We start from the raw sequence: 15,325 nt of genomic DNA on the forward strand, positions 1-15,325 counted from the left end.
TAAGATTTTAATTGGCTCTTTAAACCGAAGTAGCATCTATTCTCCATCAAAATTCTATAAAGTTAGTTATTAAAATAATAAAACCAAAATAAGTTAATCTAAGGTGCATACAATCAAACTTACACCTGATTGTCAAAAATATTTACAAGATGCAAAAGGATTGAAATCTCAAATATGGGAAATTTATTTATTTATTATTAATAAACATTAAACATAAAATAAGTTAATGAAAGATAGCTTATGTCAAAATAATTTCCCGTTGTCAAAAACATTTAAATATTTACAAGATGCAAAAGGATTGAAATCTAGAACAGAGGAAGTATTTGTCTCGACACACGTGTTAAGCACATCGTACCCATCGCTCTTTCTTTTCTTTTTTCAATAAATATCACAAAATATGAAAAAAAAGTCGCCAATTTTTAAAAGTAGTCGCTTTTAGGCCGTTTTTGATCAAAAAGTCGCCATAGTCACCTACGGTCAGAAATAGTCGCAAAAGTTGCCAATGGCAGTCCTAAGGCATCCATCTTCTTGTCTCCCAGTGGGATAAATGTACTAACAGTTATGGCGATAATTTTTGAAATAATAAAGCTTACTCCCCCCCCCCACCTGCCTCATTTTCATTTGACTGTCCCTTATAAATGAAGTGTAAGGAAGATAAATAATTATAAAAACATGCAATATCACAAAAAATTTAAAAATATCATTCCCTCTTTTGTTTCTTCTTGGTGCAGGCATGTTGCAACCTTTAGTACAGAAAATTACTGATCTTAAAATTTTCTAGAAGTCATTGCAGGATTATTTTATTCTGTTGATTAATTATATCACCACATTGATTCCTGCTGCAATGTTTTTCTCCACTTGCATAATTTAAGATGTAGTATTTCCAACACTTTATCTTTTCTTTCACTAAATATCATTTTATTGATTAAATAATACTACTGAGATTTTACATTGATAACAAAGTTCAATGTAAGCACACTGCACATTAAAGAATATTAAAAGTTTTTTTTTTTTTTTTTTTTTTTTTTTTTTAATAGTGTGTCCTAGTTTATTTATTTCTGTAAATATAATTCTCAACTAAACTGAACTATTATCCATAATTGAATTGCATATGTTTTTCTGTAAACTTTGAAATCTATTTTGAGGGTTACTTGGTGTGGACTGCACTCTCTACTGACTGGATTATATACTGAGAGGACAACTCACTTTTCTTGATAATTTTTGCATGCAGTTGAAGGATGTGTTAAATACAATATTAAACACATTAACTACTAATTTATTAAAATGTTTGTGTACAATTGAAAATAAGAGACTAAAAGGTCAAATTTCTGAAAGTGAAAACAGTTTTATTTACACTACATCAACATATGTAAAGTTATCAAACATATAACAAATGTTGACTAAAATGTAATTGTTGTAAGGTAGATGTAACTATGACTTGAACACATCAGTAATAATTGCATGTCAATGCAAAATTACTTCAGGAAGACATCACAAAATAAGAACAGTGACAAATGAAAAATATGAAAGACTTGATGATGAACATCAAATAAAACTTCACAAAACATTTATCGCATACGATAATCAAAGCTCCCACAAAGCTCAGAAAGATCTCCTTTGAAGTCAACATCAACTGAAAAGTCAAGGTCACGCTGAAAAATAAAAACTCAAATTAATAATTCACAAGTTTTATATACACACATTTAATAAAAGAAAGGTGCAGGTGGAGTGCTGTTTTATTCATCTGTAAGAAGGAAATAAATCTTTAGAAATGAGTCTAGTTTTTTGAACAGATCATTGGGAACAGCATTCTCCTTTTTTGGCACTAACCATCAACTAAGAAAAGAACAAAGTTTTATAGGCATTTGTCTTAAATTTAACTGATAAGATGGACCAGAGTGAATACTTTGTTGGAAAGTCACTGAGGAATGGTGATTGTAAAATGTTAATCCTTCAAAAACGTTTGTGCAAGATATAAAGCAAGAGACCAAATGCATCACTGAGGCAGTTGGTGCCTGAATCACTTGCATAATTGACATCACTTACGAAATGTTTGCCAAGCTATAATATTAAACAGTACATGAGATCTAGTTGCAACAGAAATAGTACAAACTTGATGTTAAAACAGGGGGGAGGAGCGTGGATTTTTTTAATTCAACGAACTTCCTTTAAATTCGGGTACAGGTAGTATAATATATTTCACGATTTGCTAACTTATTCGATGATTGTTTGGAAGCATAATAACAAATAAATAAATAAAAAGTTCAAATATCATAATTATGAAAGTTTTTTTTTTTTTTTTTGAGTAGTGTACTGTCCGAACACGGATTGTATGGAAAGGCAAACATCCAGTTTACACATGGAAATGGACACATCCATTAATTTTTAGAAACATAAGCTTATGCAGATGTATGTTAGCCTCTAAATTAAGCAGAGTCTCATTCAAATGAGTGGAACACGCTCATCTAAATTTTACTTTTCCCCCTCATTCAGACTCATCTTAAGTGGACGTTTGCCAATTCCATACAATCCGTGGTTGAACGGTATTTTATTTTCCATACTAGTTATCCGTATTGTGTTATCAACGTATTGATCCGATCTCATCTCATTTGATTGCAATATTTTCCCACACAAATGATTGCCACCATTTTTTTACCTTCAATTATTTTTTCCTATTTTGAGAGATACATTAACTTATATTCATTCTTAAGTTACCATTCTGCCAACATTTCTCTTGACTGGTTCCTTTATCAGCTATTCAAAGGACCTCTACCCTAACAGATTTCTGATCTTCTCCCACTTGTCACCTCTACGCAAAATAATGTAACCGTGTTAAATTTTGAGAAAAAAAATTATTAGGTAGGTATATTGGTTATTTAAAACAGAGCTTTGAGGCACTCATGTATCTTACGAGCTCAATCATAAACTTTATATGACAAATGTTTGTTAAAATACGTCAGGTATTTCTCCAGAAATATTTTTAAAAAGGTCAGTTTAGAAAATTTCTGCATACTTTTACCTATCTACAGTGCATGTAATGAAAATCAAAATTAAACTATATAAGTTTCACGTTCAAGGTAAAAAATATACTACTTTATTCTTTTGGTTGGGCTGCATTCCAAACACACCATAGATCTCTTCGCCTTTCTTTACAGTCAAGTAATCATTTAAGTAAAATACTGTTTGTTTCCAATGTGTATAAGGAGCTCCAGGTGCTATAAATGAAAAACATAAATAGGTTTATAAATATATTTTTTAAAAAACTAGAAGTAGGTGTGGAGGAAAAGATAGAAGCTCACAATTCTCTACCCCAGGTCCAAACTAACTTAGTCAAAAATGGCAATTTTCAGGTTATTACAACATTATATGGGCAGTTCTCAAAAGGTGGGAACAAAAAAGTTAACTTTGAGCAATTTCAAAAATTTTCGAATTTGACATCAATTTTGATTTTATTCTATAGTATGCATACCTAGAACACAATATATGAACATGAAAAGACAGCAGGTATTTGTAAAAATTGTTAATTAGCAAATTAAATCAGCAATCTGTAGGTAACAGATTTTGGACATTGTTTTCCTGTAGGTAACGGATTTTGGACATCATCATAACGTAAGTTTCACCATTTTTGACAATTGTTAATCTGATTTTTAACTTTTCCAATGAAAATTTTATTTACTACTTTTTAAATTTTGCAATTTAATAATAAAGAGGATATTAATGAAATACTTGAATGGCTATACATGCTGCTCCTTACATTTAATAAAGTTTTGGAATGATTTTGAAGAAATTGATGCAAAGTTAAAAAAAAGCTTCAAATTAAAAATAATACAATCGTAAAAAGTGACATCAGTTTTAATAATGAATATTTTTTCTAATGTCATAAGAATTAAAATGATATCTAAAAAAATTATTGAAGAAAGAAAGAAAGAAATTCGTATTTCTATTTGGAGATCGTTAAATTATGTTTCCAAAAGAAAGAAGAGAAAAAGAATTCTAAAATAATAAAAGCGGAAAAAAAAAAATTGCTAGCGCAGGTGATAAAGTCGCCAAAACTGGTACAGCTGACGATAAACTACATTTGTCAAATTGGAATTCCCCTCTGGTAACCTTTAGCTTATCGTATACTGTGTTGTCGCCAACGGAGGTTTGCTTGGCGATTTTAGCGCAAAATGGCTTTCGGTTCGATCATAAGCAGCCATGTTTCTACTGTAATTTATGTATTGTTCAATGTGTAACATATTAATTATGCAGAATACCAATGGATTAAAGAAGATAACATTATAATAACGTTTTTTATTGAGGTTAGAAGACAGTAGATCATCAAAAATTATGAATAAATGGACAGAATTATCGGCGTCAAGATCGAACGCCATTTGGACATCTCACATGTACGTTTAAAACAAATTATTTTTCTTCTAAGATACTGCATAAAAGCTTATGAAAACACTTTTAAACAATTAAAAATTGATTCCGAGGCTCGATAAACACCTTTAAAATGAAAACATCATATACTTAGTTCTCAAAAAATAGCATTGTAAAGATCGTAAATTTTGGACATGCATCAAATTTCAAACTTACTATTTTCTAAAATCGTTTACAAAGTGAATAATCTGTCTTTACTTTTGTTATTAGTGTAAAATATTAACAAAAAATTATTCAGTGTAAGATTCATACCTTTAAATTTTTTTTGAAACGTATGGAAATAATTTTAAAAATTTTTTCTTTAATGGTACATTTGCTCAGTTAACGTTTTGGTATGTCCAAAATTGCGCCTTTTAGCAAAGAAAATATTTTTTAAGGGCATTTAAAGAGCATTTTTTCCATAATTTATGTCAATTCTTGTCTCTATACAGTATTATAATTTAACTCAAAAATTTTTGAGTTAATTAAAATGAAAGTTATTTGGTGTTGAAGCTTCAAAGTTGAGGTCTGTGTTTGCTCCCACCTTTTGAGAACTGCCCATATGGTGAAACCTGTCTATAACAATAAACCTGTCTATAACGATAACCTGTCCATAACAATATCATTTTTGGGTCCCAACAGTATTGTTGTAGACAGGTTTTACTGCATGTAGAATCATATTCTGCATTGAACCATAACGTAATTTTATTAAAACAAATCCTTCATTATTATTTACTGGTGTTATAAGAGCTCGAGCCCCAGCCTTTGCATGCTCCAAACAAATGGTTTTACACTCTCCTGCAAAGCAGAGATAATGTGACTTTTGTTAGTTTGGCTTTGAGGTACAGAATTTAAGCAAAATTTCAGGACTATCAAAATCAAGTTCAAATATTACTTAATAGCAGGAAGAATTAGTTACTTCATGTCAATTTTAAATTACCATGGAAATACCCTACTTTTTCTTGTTCTAAACAGTGTGTAACTAAACAAGAAGTTTGTAGAATTAGAGGTTAAGTATAACTGTGTAAACAAAAAGGGGTTACCAGCAAACTTATTCCTCAACCTCCCTCAAAGTTTGAGTTTTTATTCCTTACTCATATTGTAAAGAATCACTAATGTATTGGCTCTGAATACGCAGTTCGAATCAGGAAGTACTCGGCATTAAACACAACATTTATTGAAAGACTAGCACAATAAAACATTAAGACTATTTACAAACTTGAAATGAAACAATATAAATTCTTAAAACCTTCTCAGAGGTGGTAATATTATAATCACATCACTTTTTCCTCTTTGCTTGCTCAACATTAGAATTCTATGAAAACAAAATTAAAACTCTCCACTGTTGCCAAACTGGGCCAGCAAAACTTTTGGCGGCTTAAAAGGGAGATATCAAAATATGGAGGCGTACCTCAACACATATTCTGCATTTTAAATAGAATTGAAATATTCTCATCACTTTCCTTGAGGAGAAACATAAAAAAAATAGTACAACTGGAGAAGAATAACCATTAAAGAAAAGAGGAATGTCACACAAAACAGCAAATACAAACCATTTAAAAGAATATATGTAAAAAAGACAAGGTTCTTACTCAAACTTGGAGTCGAAATTAGAAGTAAAGAACCAAAATAGGGTTTTTTTCTTTTTTTTTATTTAATCTTCATCAAAAAGTGTTGATATATTTTTGATTAGAAATATTTGATGAAAGAAACAATCAACCATTAATATATTAGGTACTTCAAGTACAAATAAAAATCCACAGAAAAGTAAAATAATATATGTTGAAATTGCAAGAGAACCTACATGGTAGAAACATAATATAGTTTGTTATTTGAATCCTAATATAAATAATTGCCGATGATTGAGTAAAACGTGTGCTTCAACAATGAAACTTGCACCACGGCAATTTGATAATGTGTGTTGGTAATATTTAACATGCAGGGAAAAGCTTTATTGTGGCAAGGCTGAACTGGAACCAGTAACTTAACTGTTTTACTGGTAAGACTGTCATTTCAGGAGAGTGAAGAAACAAAAAAAAAAAAAAAAAGTCAACAATGAACGCTACCTACTGGAGTTTAGGGTTAATCCACTGGAGTTAGGGTTACAATTTCAACTATCAAAATATCACCAAACAGGCAATGGCTTCGTTCAAATGTAGAAGCAACATTCACTGGTCATACCTTGACGAGCGACTTTCTAGTTATAGAAGAAAAATTGTGGTACTGTGTAGATATCACAGAATTTGGAAAATGGTTTCTGTTCCTTCTCTTCTGCTTATCTGTGTTGTTGGTGACAACCACCCCCATAAACATAAGAAAGTGGCTGTTAAAGCACAACAGAACTCCCTGAACTGAAGTCCCTGCTGGATTAAGTTTGCGAAACATGATCAAAAACTGCACGAATGTAGTTGCTTTACCAATAGAACACCAGAGGCTTTCTCTCCCTTTTTCTTACAATTAGCATCAATTAACCACTAAAATCATCGATTGCCCTTGGGCTCTGATAAATTCCTACAATGACTATCTGATTAGAAAAACCACTCACCTGTTGAGAATCCAATTCGTTTGTGACACTTAGTAAATTCCACGTTGAAAAATGTAACAAAAGCTTGTACGTAATCATCTCTTTGAACAGTGACAAAAAATGGTGATTTAAATGACAAATCTTCAGGTTTAACAGTGTAGAGATCTATTTCCTATAAAAGAAGTACGTTAAAACACTAACATTAACTGCAATATTTTATTCTACATTAACACCAAAAAAATGGAACAATGGATTTCTAGCATACATCACAAGAGAAATTGACTCAAATAATGCTCTGATGCCTAACGCATTAAACTACAAATATTTCTTCTTTAAAAAAAAACTCATTACTTTTTACAGAAAATATACAGTTTATCAAATAAGAGTGGTTACATTGAGTGTACTACTTAAAACTACACTAACATCTTACTTATTAAATGAAATAAGAGTTATACATTGCTTAAAATTTTTAGACCTAATGAAATTATATCAACATTTCAGTCACCGTCAACTGAGACAACTTTATGGGTTTTTGAAAACTATGATATTTGGCTGGGTTGTAAATGTACACCAGGGGAAAAACTTGACTGGCACTTTGTTCTATTTTCGCTGAACCCTCCCCCCTTCCCGCTTAACTGAACTATACTTGTTGAACGGAACTATTTAATTTAAAAAAATGAAACAGGCTGAAATTAAATTGATAAGTTATTTTTACTTATTCTTGATCTGTATTAGGCATTGGGCAAAACCTGTTGATAATGAAGGGAGGGGGTTAAAAATTTGAAAAGGCAGTAAAAAGAACAATCATTTTGATCCAATATGTTTGCATATTATGAATGTAAATTAATCTCATAGGTATTTCTAATTAAATCATTAAATTTAGTATAAAAAAAAGGTCCAATCATTTCAATTCAAGACTTTTGCAAAAAATTAAAGTAAATTTATATCATAGGTGTTTCTAATGAAATCATTGTTTTTTAGGCCTTTTTTAATGCAATTAATAAATGTGTATCAAGAGAAAAAGTCAAAAGCGTAATACATTCAGCATAAAACATCTTACTTTCAAAAGACAACTTGTAGTTACAACTTGTTTAGGATCAACTACATCAACAAGAGGCTCGGTAACAGCAACTTTACGTATGCAACTCATGTTGAAGCCATAAACACTGTCCCACCCTAGAAAAGATCTTACATTCTTATTTCACTCATTAGAAATCTGAAAAATTACTGCAATGAATATAGAAAAAGGAACTCACAAGAAATTTTTTCATCTTTGTACTGTCTATCTTCAATGCCACAAACATATAAAGTGGCTCTATCAGGGAATAACATGCCATCAGGTTTCTAAACAAATAAAAATGTATTTAATAAATTTAAAACATTAAAAAATAAAAAACTAATTTTAATTAGGAATAACTAATACATGAACTTTAAGTCTAAATAAATATACCACATATTACAAACTATAAGACAAACATATGTGCAGTATATCACTTAAACTTACTGAAATTTAAGGAGTTTGCTCGAGATCGTTTCTTACTGTCCTAATATTTTAAAAATTTTGGCTTCTACTGAGTTGTCTACTTTTATTTTATGAAGATTACATGGCTATTCCAAAACCAAAACTTAATAAAATTTGTAGCATTTTATAAAGCAGAATTAGCAACATGGTGCAAGTGGTGCCATGAATTCAGTCAGTATATCCCAAGGTCTAGACTATTTTCAATAAGAGGATCTGAGATACTTGTGCAGCATGCATAAATTTTAGACTTGGAATATGAAAAAAAAAAATATATATATATATAACTAAGATAGTCTTCTCCCCCCCCCCCCCCCACCCCTAAAAAAAGTTACAATGAAATGCAAAACCTGACCACAGTCACTTACTTGGCACTAAAAACTAGAGAGAAAAGGGGAAGATTTCAAAATATTCCAAAGGAAAGTATATAATTGCTTAAAAAGGAGTAAAAAGGAATCTTTTTATCATTTTTTTAAATTCCCTAAGTAAGAAAAAAGAATTTGCTAGTACCTTAATATCTTCAAAACAATGTTTTAAGGATTTTTTAAGTTGTGTTGGAACCTTATACTAATTTTTAACCCGCCCACGAGAACAGGAAATTCCAAAAAATGCTTTTTTTAGCACAGGGCTTTCCAGTCTACAATGCCATTCTAGTGGCCACATACTTTCACCTGTGGAATCTCTTCCCCCAAACAAGACGAAACAAGGTTGAGTCTAAAAGAGATAATCCCTTTTGTAGCATGACAAGTAAAGTTTCAGTTCCGCCCACATTCCTTTCCCATCTACGCTTCATTGGATCTACATGGTGCTGTGGAGATTCATCTATAGCTATCTTTTCTTGCAATGAAGAAAAGGTCTTTTGGAATTCTTAAATTTTCTCCAAAATAAATTATTTCAGATCAGAAAAGATAGACAATTTTGAAAAGTATTAACAATAATAGTATTTTTTTTTTTTTTTTTTGTTGAACTATATTTTTGTAGATTACAGTATATTTTTTCATTCAGAAACTATTAATTTTCACCGCCTATACGAATAAAGCTTTTCTGGATCAAATATTTCCCCATAGATGCAATGTTAAGGATCCTCACTTAATTGAATAATTTCCCCGGATAATCAAATAATATATTTGTTAATTTTTGCAATTTTTTTTTCTGTGAAAAATTTTGAATAATTAAAACATAATTAAGCAAGCACAATTATTTACTTCAAGATATAAAATAATATATTTTTCGCTAACATCAGGCAAGAAAATCGTTGTCAACATTTTCAAATTCCATGAAAATATATCCACTATTCCGTCTAATTTCTATTGTTGTTACAATTCCACAAAAAAAGAGAGAGAGAGAAATTGTAGATAGAGAGCTGACGATATTAAATTAACACAAAGAAATATAAAAGTTACAGACAATAATAAGAGTTGATAAATATTTGATGTAAAACACGGCAGATGGGGAGGTGTTGGGAGTTAGAAAGAAAATCCCAAAAAGATATTGAGCATTCCACTATTATGCATTTTTTCAAAAATATAATTTCGTGAATAGTTAAAGTTGTCGGGGGGTGGAGGGGGGGAGTGTCATAATTCTGATACGTACTTCTAATATTTTCTTTAGGCCCGTAATCAGGCATTTATTTGGGGGAGGATTTTACCTATCTGATTTCTTGTGAAATTTTTAGGATCAATGAAGTTTGATTTCATTTGTTTAGTTATTGATTTTTGCTACAACAGGTTATTTAAAGTAGAGATGCTGCCTTAAGGACATTAACATACTAATGTAAAAAATGATGCATCTCATAACTGAAGGGGAAAAAAATCTGATTTGTTCACTATACTTTTTTTTGATAAACTATTCAATGTCTTTATAAAAACTCAAAAGAATAGATTAGATATGTGTACTTATATAGGCGCTTTTGAAGTGATGCTTCTTGAAGTGAAATTTTTCGAGGAATAAGATATGTTAAATTATAGAAATGCACTTTCAAATTTAAAGAATTTTAATGTTTTTGTTATCCTGAGTCAGGTATTTAAAATTTGAAGGAAAATTTGCTTCGCTGTATATTGTGGTTAAAAAGAATGTTTGCAATAATTACAATATAAATAATAAATACTGAAGATAAAGTCGTGAGTTTTCACACTCTTTCAATAACAATTGTGTATTTTTCTTTCAAGTGAAGTGTGAAAATAAATAAATGAATAAAATATAGCAATAACAATTTTTTAGCAAAAAAAAGTAATAAAAAGCATTTTTTGGAATAGTTTGAAAATTTTCGTAGGGGGTTTAAATCCTATACTAAATTATTGTACTATTTACTGGTATTCAATTACAAATGTTTTCAGTGAAGAGATCAGAAATATTTGTTTGTCTTAGACGAAACTTTCACTTTTATGCACGTATTGTGAGCAAAATTTTAATGTAACTAAAATGCAAACCAAATTTAACTAACAAAATATTTGCTCGTAACAAAATAGTCATTTCGTGATCCTCTTTTCTTTTTACTTCATTTGTTTATATATTTCAAAAAATATTATCAATTTCTCAGCGCAAAAATGCTTCCATGATTGAATAGTATTTTCCTTGGGTCATTGAATGTTTTGAGATTTTTTTTTAAATTAATTCTCCACTACATATGGTTTCAAAAAAAAAAAAGTCTTCAATTGTTCACATGTGCCTCAATGAGGAGAGGGAAGGCACAAATGAACAGTCCTGGGACACATATGAGCACGATTAAGCAATAGGGAAGTTTTCGATTTTTCAATTTTATTTTTATATGATAGAGTAACATGTATGAACATCATAGGTGAAAAAATTTTTGCAATACGATAAGTAGTTCTTTTTAAATTAATTTTTAAAGTTCAAGCTCTTGTGACGTCAAATGGCATAGGAAGTGACGTCATGCCCTCTTCCGATAGGGGGGAAGACGAAGGTCACGCATTCGACTTCGAAGACGAAACGTAAAAGGCTTATCTCCTCGCATTTAACTCCTTGCGTTTCTGAACATTAAACCTCTCATCCTCTCAGAAATATTCGAATATCCTCATTGATGTTACATGAGAAAGATTATTTAGATTGTGCTTTAACGAATCCGGTCTCCATAGTGTGTTCAAAAGGATTATTGAATTTCTAAAAAATAAAAATATCAGCGCGCTCAAAATGTTCCTAGCGAAAAAGAGGGATCTTCGGCGGAAGGCTACCCATTCGCGCCCTGTGACGTTTTGTTAGGCATAAATGCCTGTTAATAACAACAGTAAATAATCCTATCTCATCACCTCACAGCACCAATAGTAAAAGAATGTTTTTCCTTACTTATAATGTATTACCAATCATTCTGCATGACTGGGGTAAAAGAATCTTATCAGCACTCATTCACATTGGTCGAATCGACCGAATGTTTGTTTCACTTTCGTTCACCTTTGGCGGGAACTCCGTTGTGGATGACGTCATAGAATGCTTCTAGAAGAAATCTGATGTCACGTGTGCTTAACGATAGCAGTGATGTGTCTGTTCACGTGACTCGGATATGCTAATGACCCGGGGGGATATTTAAACTGCTCGCGGCTTTAGTTCGCTCTCTCTTAGATCATCTCTTGTTGTAGGCGGTCGCTTGATCGGTATGCGAACTTGCTTGTTCGTGCCGTTCGCCCTTTATTAGAAATGATTGGGGAGATATTATTAGATTAGAAACTCTCCCCAACACGGGTTATGGGCCCAGTCCCTTTCCTGTGCAGACCTAGTGAAAATATTTTTTGGTTAAGACTAGGAAATGATAAAGAGTGTACATGCATCTGTAAAAAGGCGGGGTTGTACTGCTGCCAAAAGTACATGTACCGTTGGATGGTGTACATTTCGATATTTTTCAGAAATTTTGAAAATTTTTTTTTGGAAGCTGCAAATTCGATGACCCATCTGAAGATGAAGTTATTGGAATGTTGAGATGGGGGGGCGACCAAGATAGAAGCGACTTGAAGGATTTTACCAAAATTCAAGAATACTAAAGTTTGAAAAAAAAAGAAAAATGGCAAATTTAGCGATTCAGATTGAAAAGCTCAACAACAAGAATTACCTCGAATGGTCGACGAATATGAAGTTCCTTCTCATGGAACGGAATGTATGGGACATTACTAACGGAAAAGAGAAAGAACCAGTCATTAATGAGAAGACGAATGTAACAGAAAAAGATGTGAAGGAATTTATTGTGAGGAAGCGAACTGCAGTCTCTCTAATCTTCTTGAATATTGACCAAAATCTAAGAAAAATAGTTGAAACTATAGAAGATCCATGCGAATCTTGGAAGAAGCTAAAATTACATTTTTTTCCGGAGAATAGATGTATAAGTATGCAACTCTTCATTGAGCTGAATCAATGCAAGAAAGAGAATGGAGAAAAGCTGAATTTATTTGCGGCGCGTCTGCAGAGAATTTTCGACAAAATCAAAGTTGCTTATCCGAATTTCCCGGAGGACTGTATTTCTTTTAAATTACTGCAAAGTTTACCAGAAACGTATGATCATCTAATTCAACAGATTTTGATGAGGAAAAATGAAGATTTTACATTCGAGAAAATCCTGGTTGACCTAATTATTGAAGAAAACCGTCAAGAAATGAAAGAAGAGAAGACAAATGAGATGCAGGTTTTCCAAGTTAAATCTAAAATTCGATGTTACAAGTGTCATGAAGATGGGCATATAAGGAGCAGATGCCTTTATGGCAAAAATGAAGACCGTCAAAGATTGACTTCACAAGAAAGAAATAAAAGGGGAAACCAGCACCAATCCCGGAAAGAATGGAGGGATGAAGGTACGAGCCCGAGGAGTAGAAATCGCCGATGGAGTTCTAGAAGGAAGTTCCAGGAGCGTCGCCGATCACCTTCAAATAATAGATGTGAGTATCCTTTGTATTTCTTGTCAGAGGCAAATCTTAGTCAGACCCAAGATAAAGGGAATACATTTATTTTTGACACTGCCGCATCAAATCACTGTTGCTCAAATAAGAACTGGTTTAGGACATTTGAACCCCTAAATGATGTAAACATGGCTGTTGCCGTGAAAAAGCAAACTTTCCCGATTGAGGGAAAAGGGGAAATCAAAGTTAAGTTCGGTAAAAGAACTGTAATTCTCAAAGATGTAATGTATTCTCCCCGTTTGAGACGAAATATTTTGTCTGGCACCAAGTTTGACAAGGGTGGTGCAAAATTTAAAGGTGGGAGAGGTTTCGTGGAGGTATCCGACAAACAGGGATTACTTTTTAAAGCTGAACTCAATAATGGAGTTTATAATGTTAATTGTAAAAAGTTTAAAAATTCTCCTAGTTCTAGTCATGTAAATAAAGAACCTTCGATAGAATGCTGTCAAAGTGACATTGAAACTTGGCATAAACGCTGTGGACACGTCAACACTGAAAGTATTCGTAAAACTAGTAATCTTTCAGCTGTTCGTGGCCTACCTAAGTTTAAACACGTTAAGTTAAACTGTGATGTTTGTAAATTAGGAAAATTTAAGCGTGTTAGTTTCAAGTCAATTGATAGAGTAAGAAGTACCCAGCCATTGCAACTATTGCATATGGATGTTTGGGGAAAATGTGAAGTAGAGGGAAGAAACGGAGAAAATTATTTTCTTTCTATTATTGATGACTATTCTAAAAGGTGTTCATTGTATCCTATTAAGTCAAAAAGTCAGGTTCCGGGAATTGTAAAACAACATATTCTGAGAGCCGAAAGATTTATCGGCAAAAAGGTTGTCAGTATCAGATCTGATAACGGGACGGAATTTGTAAATCAGGAACTAGACGGGTTTTGTCAAAATATGGGTATACATCATGAACTCACAAATGTGTACACACCAGAGCAAAATGGATTAATTGAAAATTTTAACCGCACAGTAACAAATAGTGCACGCGTTTTGTTAAAAGAAAGTGGTTTGCCAAACAATTTTTGGCCCGACGCGATGTTATATTTTGTATATACATGGAATAGGATTTGTCATTCAAGTCAAGAAAAGACTCCTTTTGAACTTTACGGGGGAAGAAAACCGTCTGTAAGACATTTAAAAGCATTCGGAACTACTTGTTTTGCCGGTATCCCACGACAATTAAGAAAGAAACAAGACCTAAAAGCCGAAAAAGGCGTTTTAATCGGATACGCGTTCAATCGTAAAGGATTTCGCGTTTATCTTCCAGACAAAGATAAAGTCATTGAAACAATCAACGTATCTTTCAAAGAGAATTCCTTTTTCAAGGACGAATTTACTTCCGAGCAGGAATCGCGCGGAAAAGAAAATACCCTTTTCTGGCCTCTTTCGCCTCAAGCAGAAGATAAGAATTCTTCGGAAGAAAGCGAAGATTCGGATCGCTTCAGAGAATTAGATGTTGAAAGTAGCTCTGAAGGGGGGGGGGGGCGGAAAGTTCAGACAGTGAGGGGGATGATTCTAGTCGCAAACCAATGCGGGAAGCTAGGTGGATTCGGAAATTTGTCCCTAGACCTGATGGTTCACGAAACGACGTACAGTAGACTCCCGATTATCCGCGAGCGGTTTATCCGCGGGGCGGATTATCCGCGAATCAATCAACAATCACGAACATGTATTTTCGCAGTAAAAAGCGAATACCAGTGGCTGTTTTTTTTTTTTTTTTGAAAAATTGTAAATTTACACTCAGTTGTTTTTGTTTGATTGATTGATTTGATTCGTTCTTCATCGTACATACATTTGTTTGTTAATGATGTTAAGTTCGGTTGAGCAAAAATACAAAACATTTGTACTGTACTCTATATATATTTTCACTGTTTGCAGACGTGTTATGCATCAATACAGTTAAGAATTTGAGAAAGGACAATTTTTACCTGATTTGTCCCCCATTTTAGTCTTTTTGCGGTTATCCGCGATTTTTATT

General features: G+C 32.3%; 1 protein-coding gene across 1 annotated transcript in view; it reads right to left on the minus strand.

The window, feature by feature from the left end:
* Window positions 1–1,325: 1,325 nt before the first annotated feature.
* LOC129235157 (protein arginine N-methyltransferase 1-like) overlaps window positions 1,326–15,325 on the minus strand; it is a 42,390-nt gene continuing 28,390 nt past the window's right edge. The window contains exons 7-11 of the mRNA XM_054868848.1: window positions 8,182–8,269; window positions 7,986–8,101; window positions 6,947–7,097; window positions 3,094–3,215; window positions 1,326–1,652 (exon numbers count right to left, since the gene is read on the minus strand). Of these exons, the coding sequence (XP_054724823.1) occupies window positions 1,569–1,652; window positions 3,094–3,215; window positions 6,947–7,097; window positions 7,986–8,101; window positions 8,182–8,269 (561 nt within the window). The 3' untranslated portion in view covers window positions 1,326–1,568. The remainder of the gene's footprint in view (window positions 1,653–3,093; window positions 3,216–6,946; window positions 7,098–7,985; window positions 8,102–8,181; window positions 8,270–15,325) is intronic.

This window comes from Uloborus diversus, chromosome 2 (assembly GCF_026930045.1).
Source record: "Uloborus diversus isolate 005 chromosome 2, Udiv.v.3.1, whole genome shotgun sequence".
Classification (NCBI taxonomy): domain Eukaryota; kingdom Metazoa; phylum Arthropoda; class Arachnida; order Araneae; family Uloboridae; genus Uloborus; species Uloborus diversus.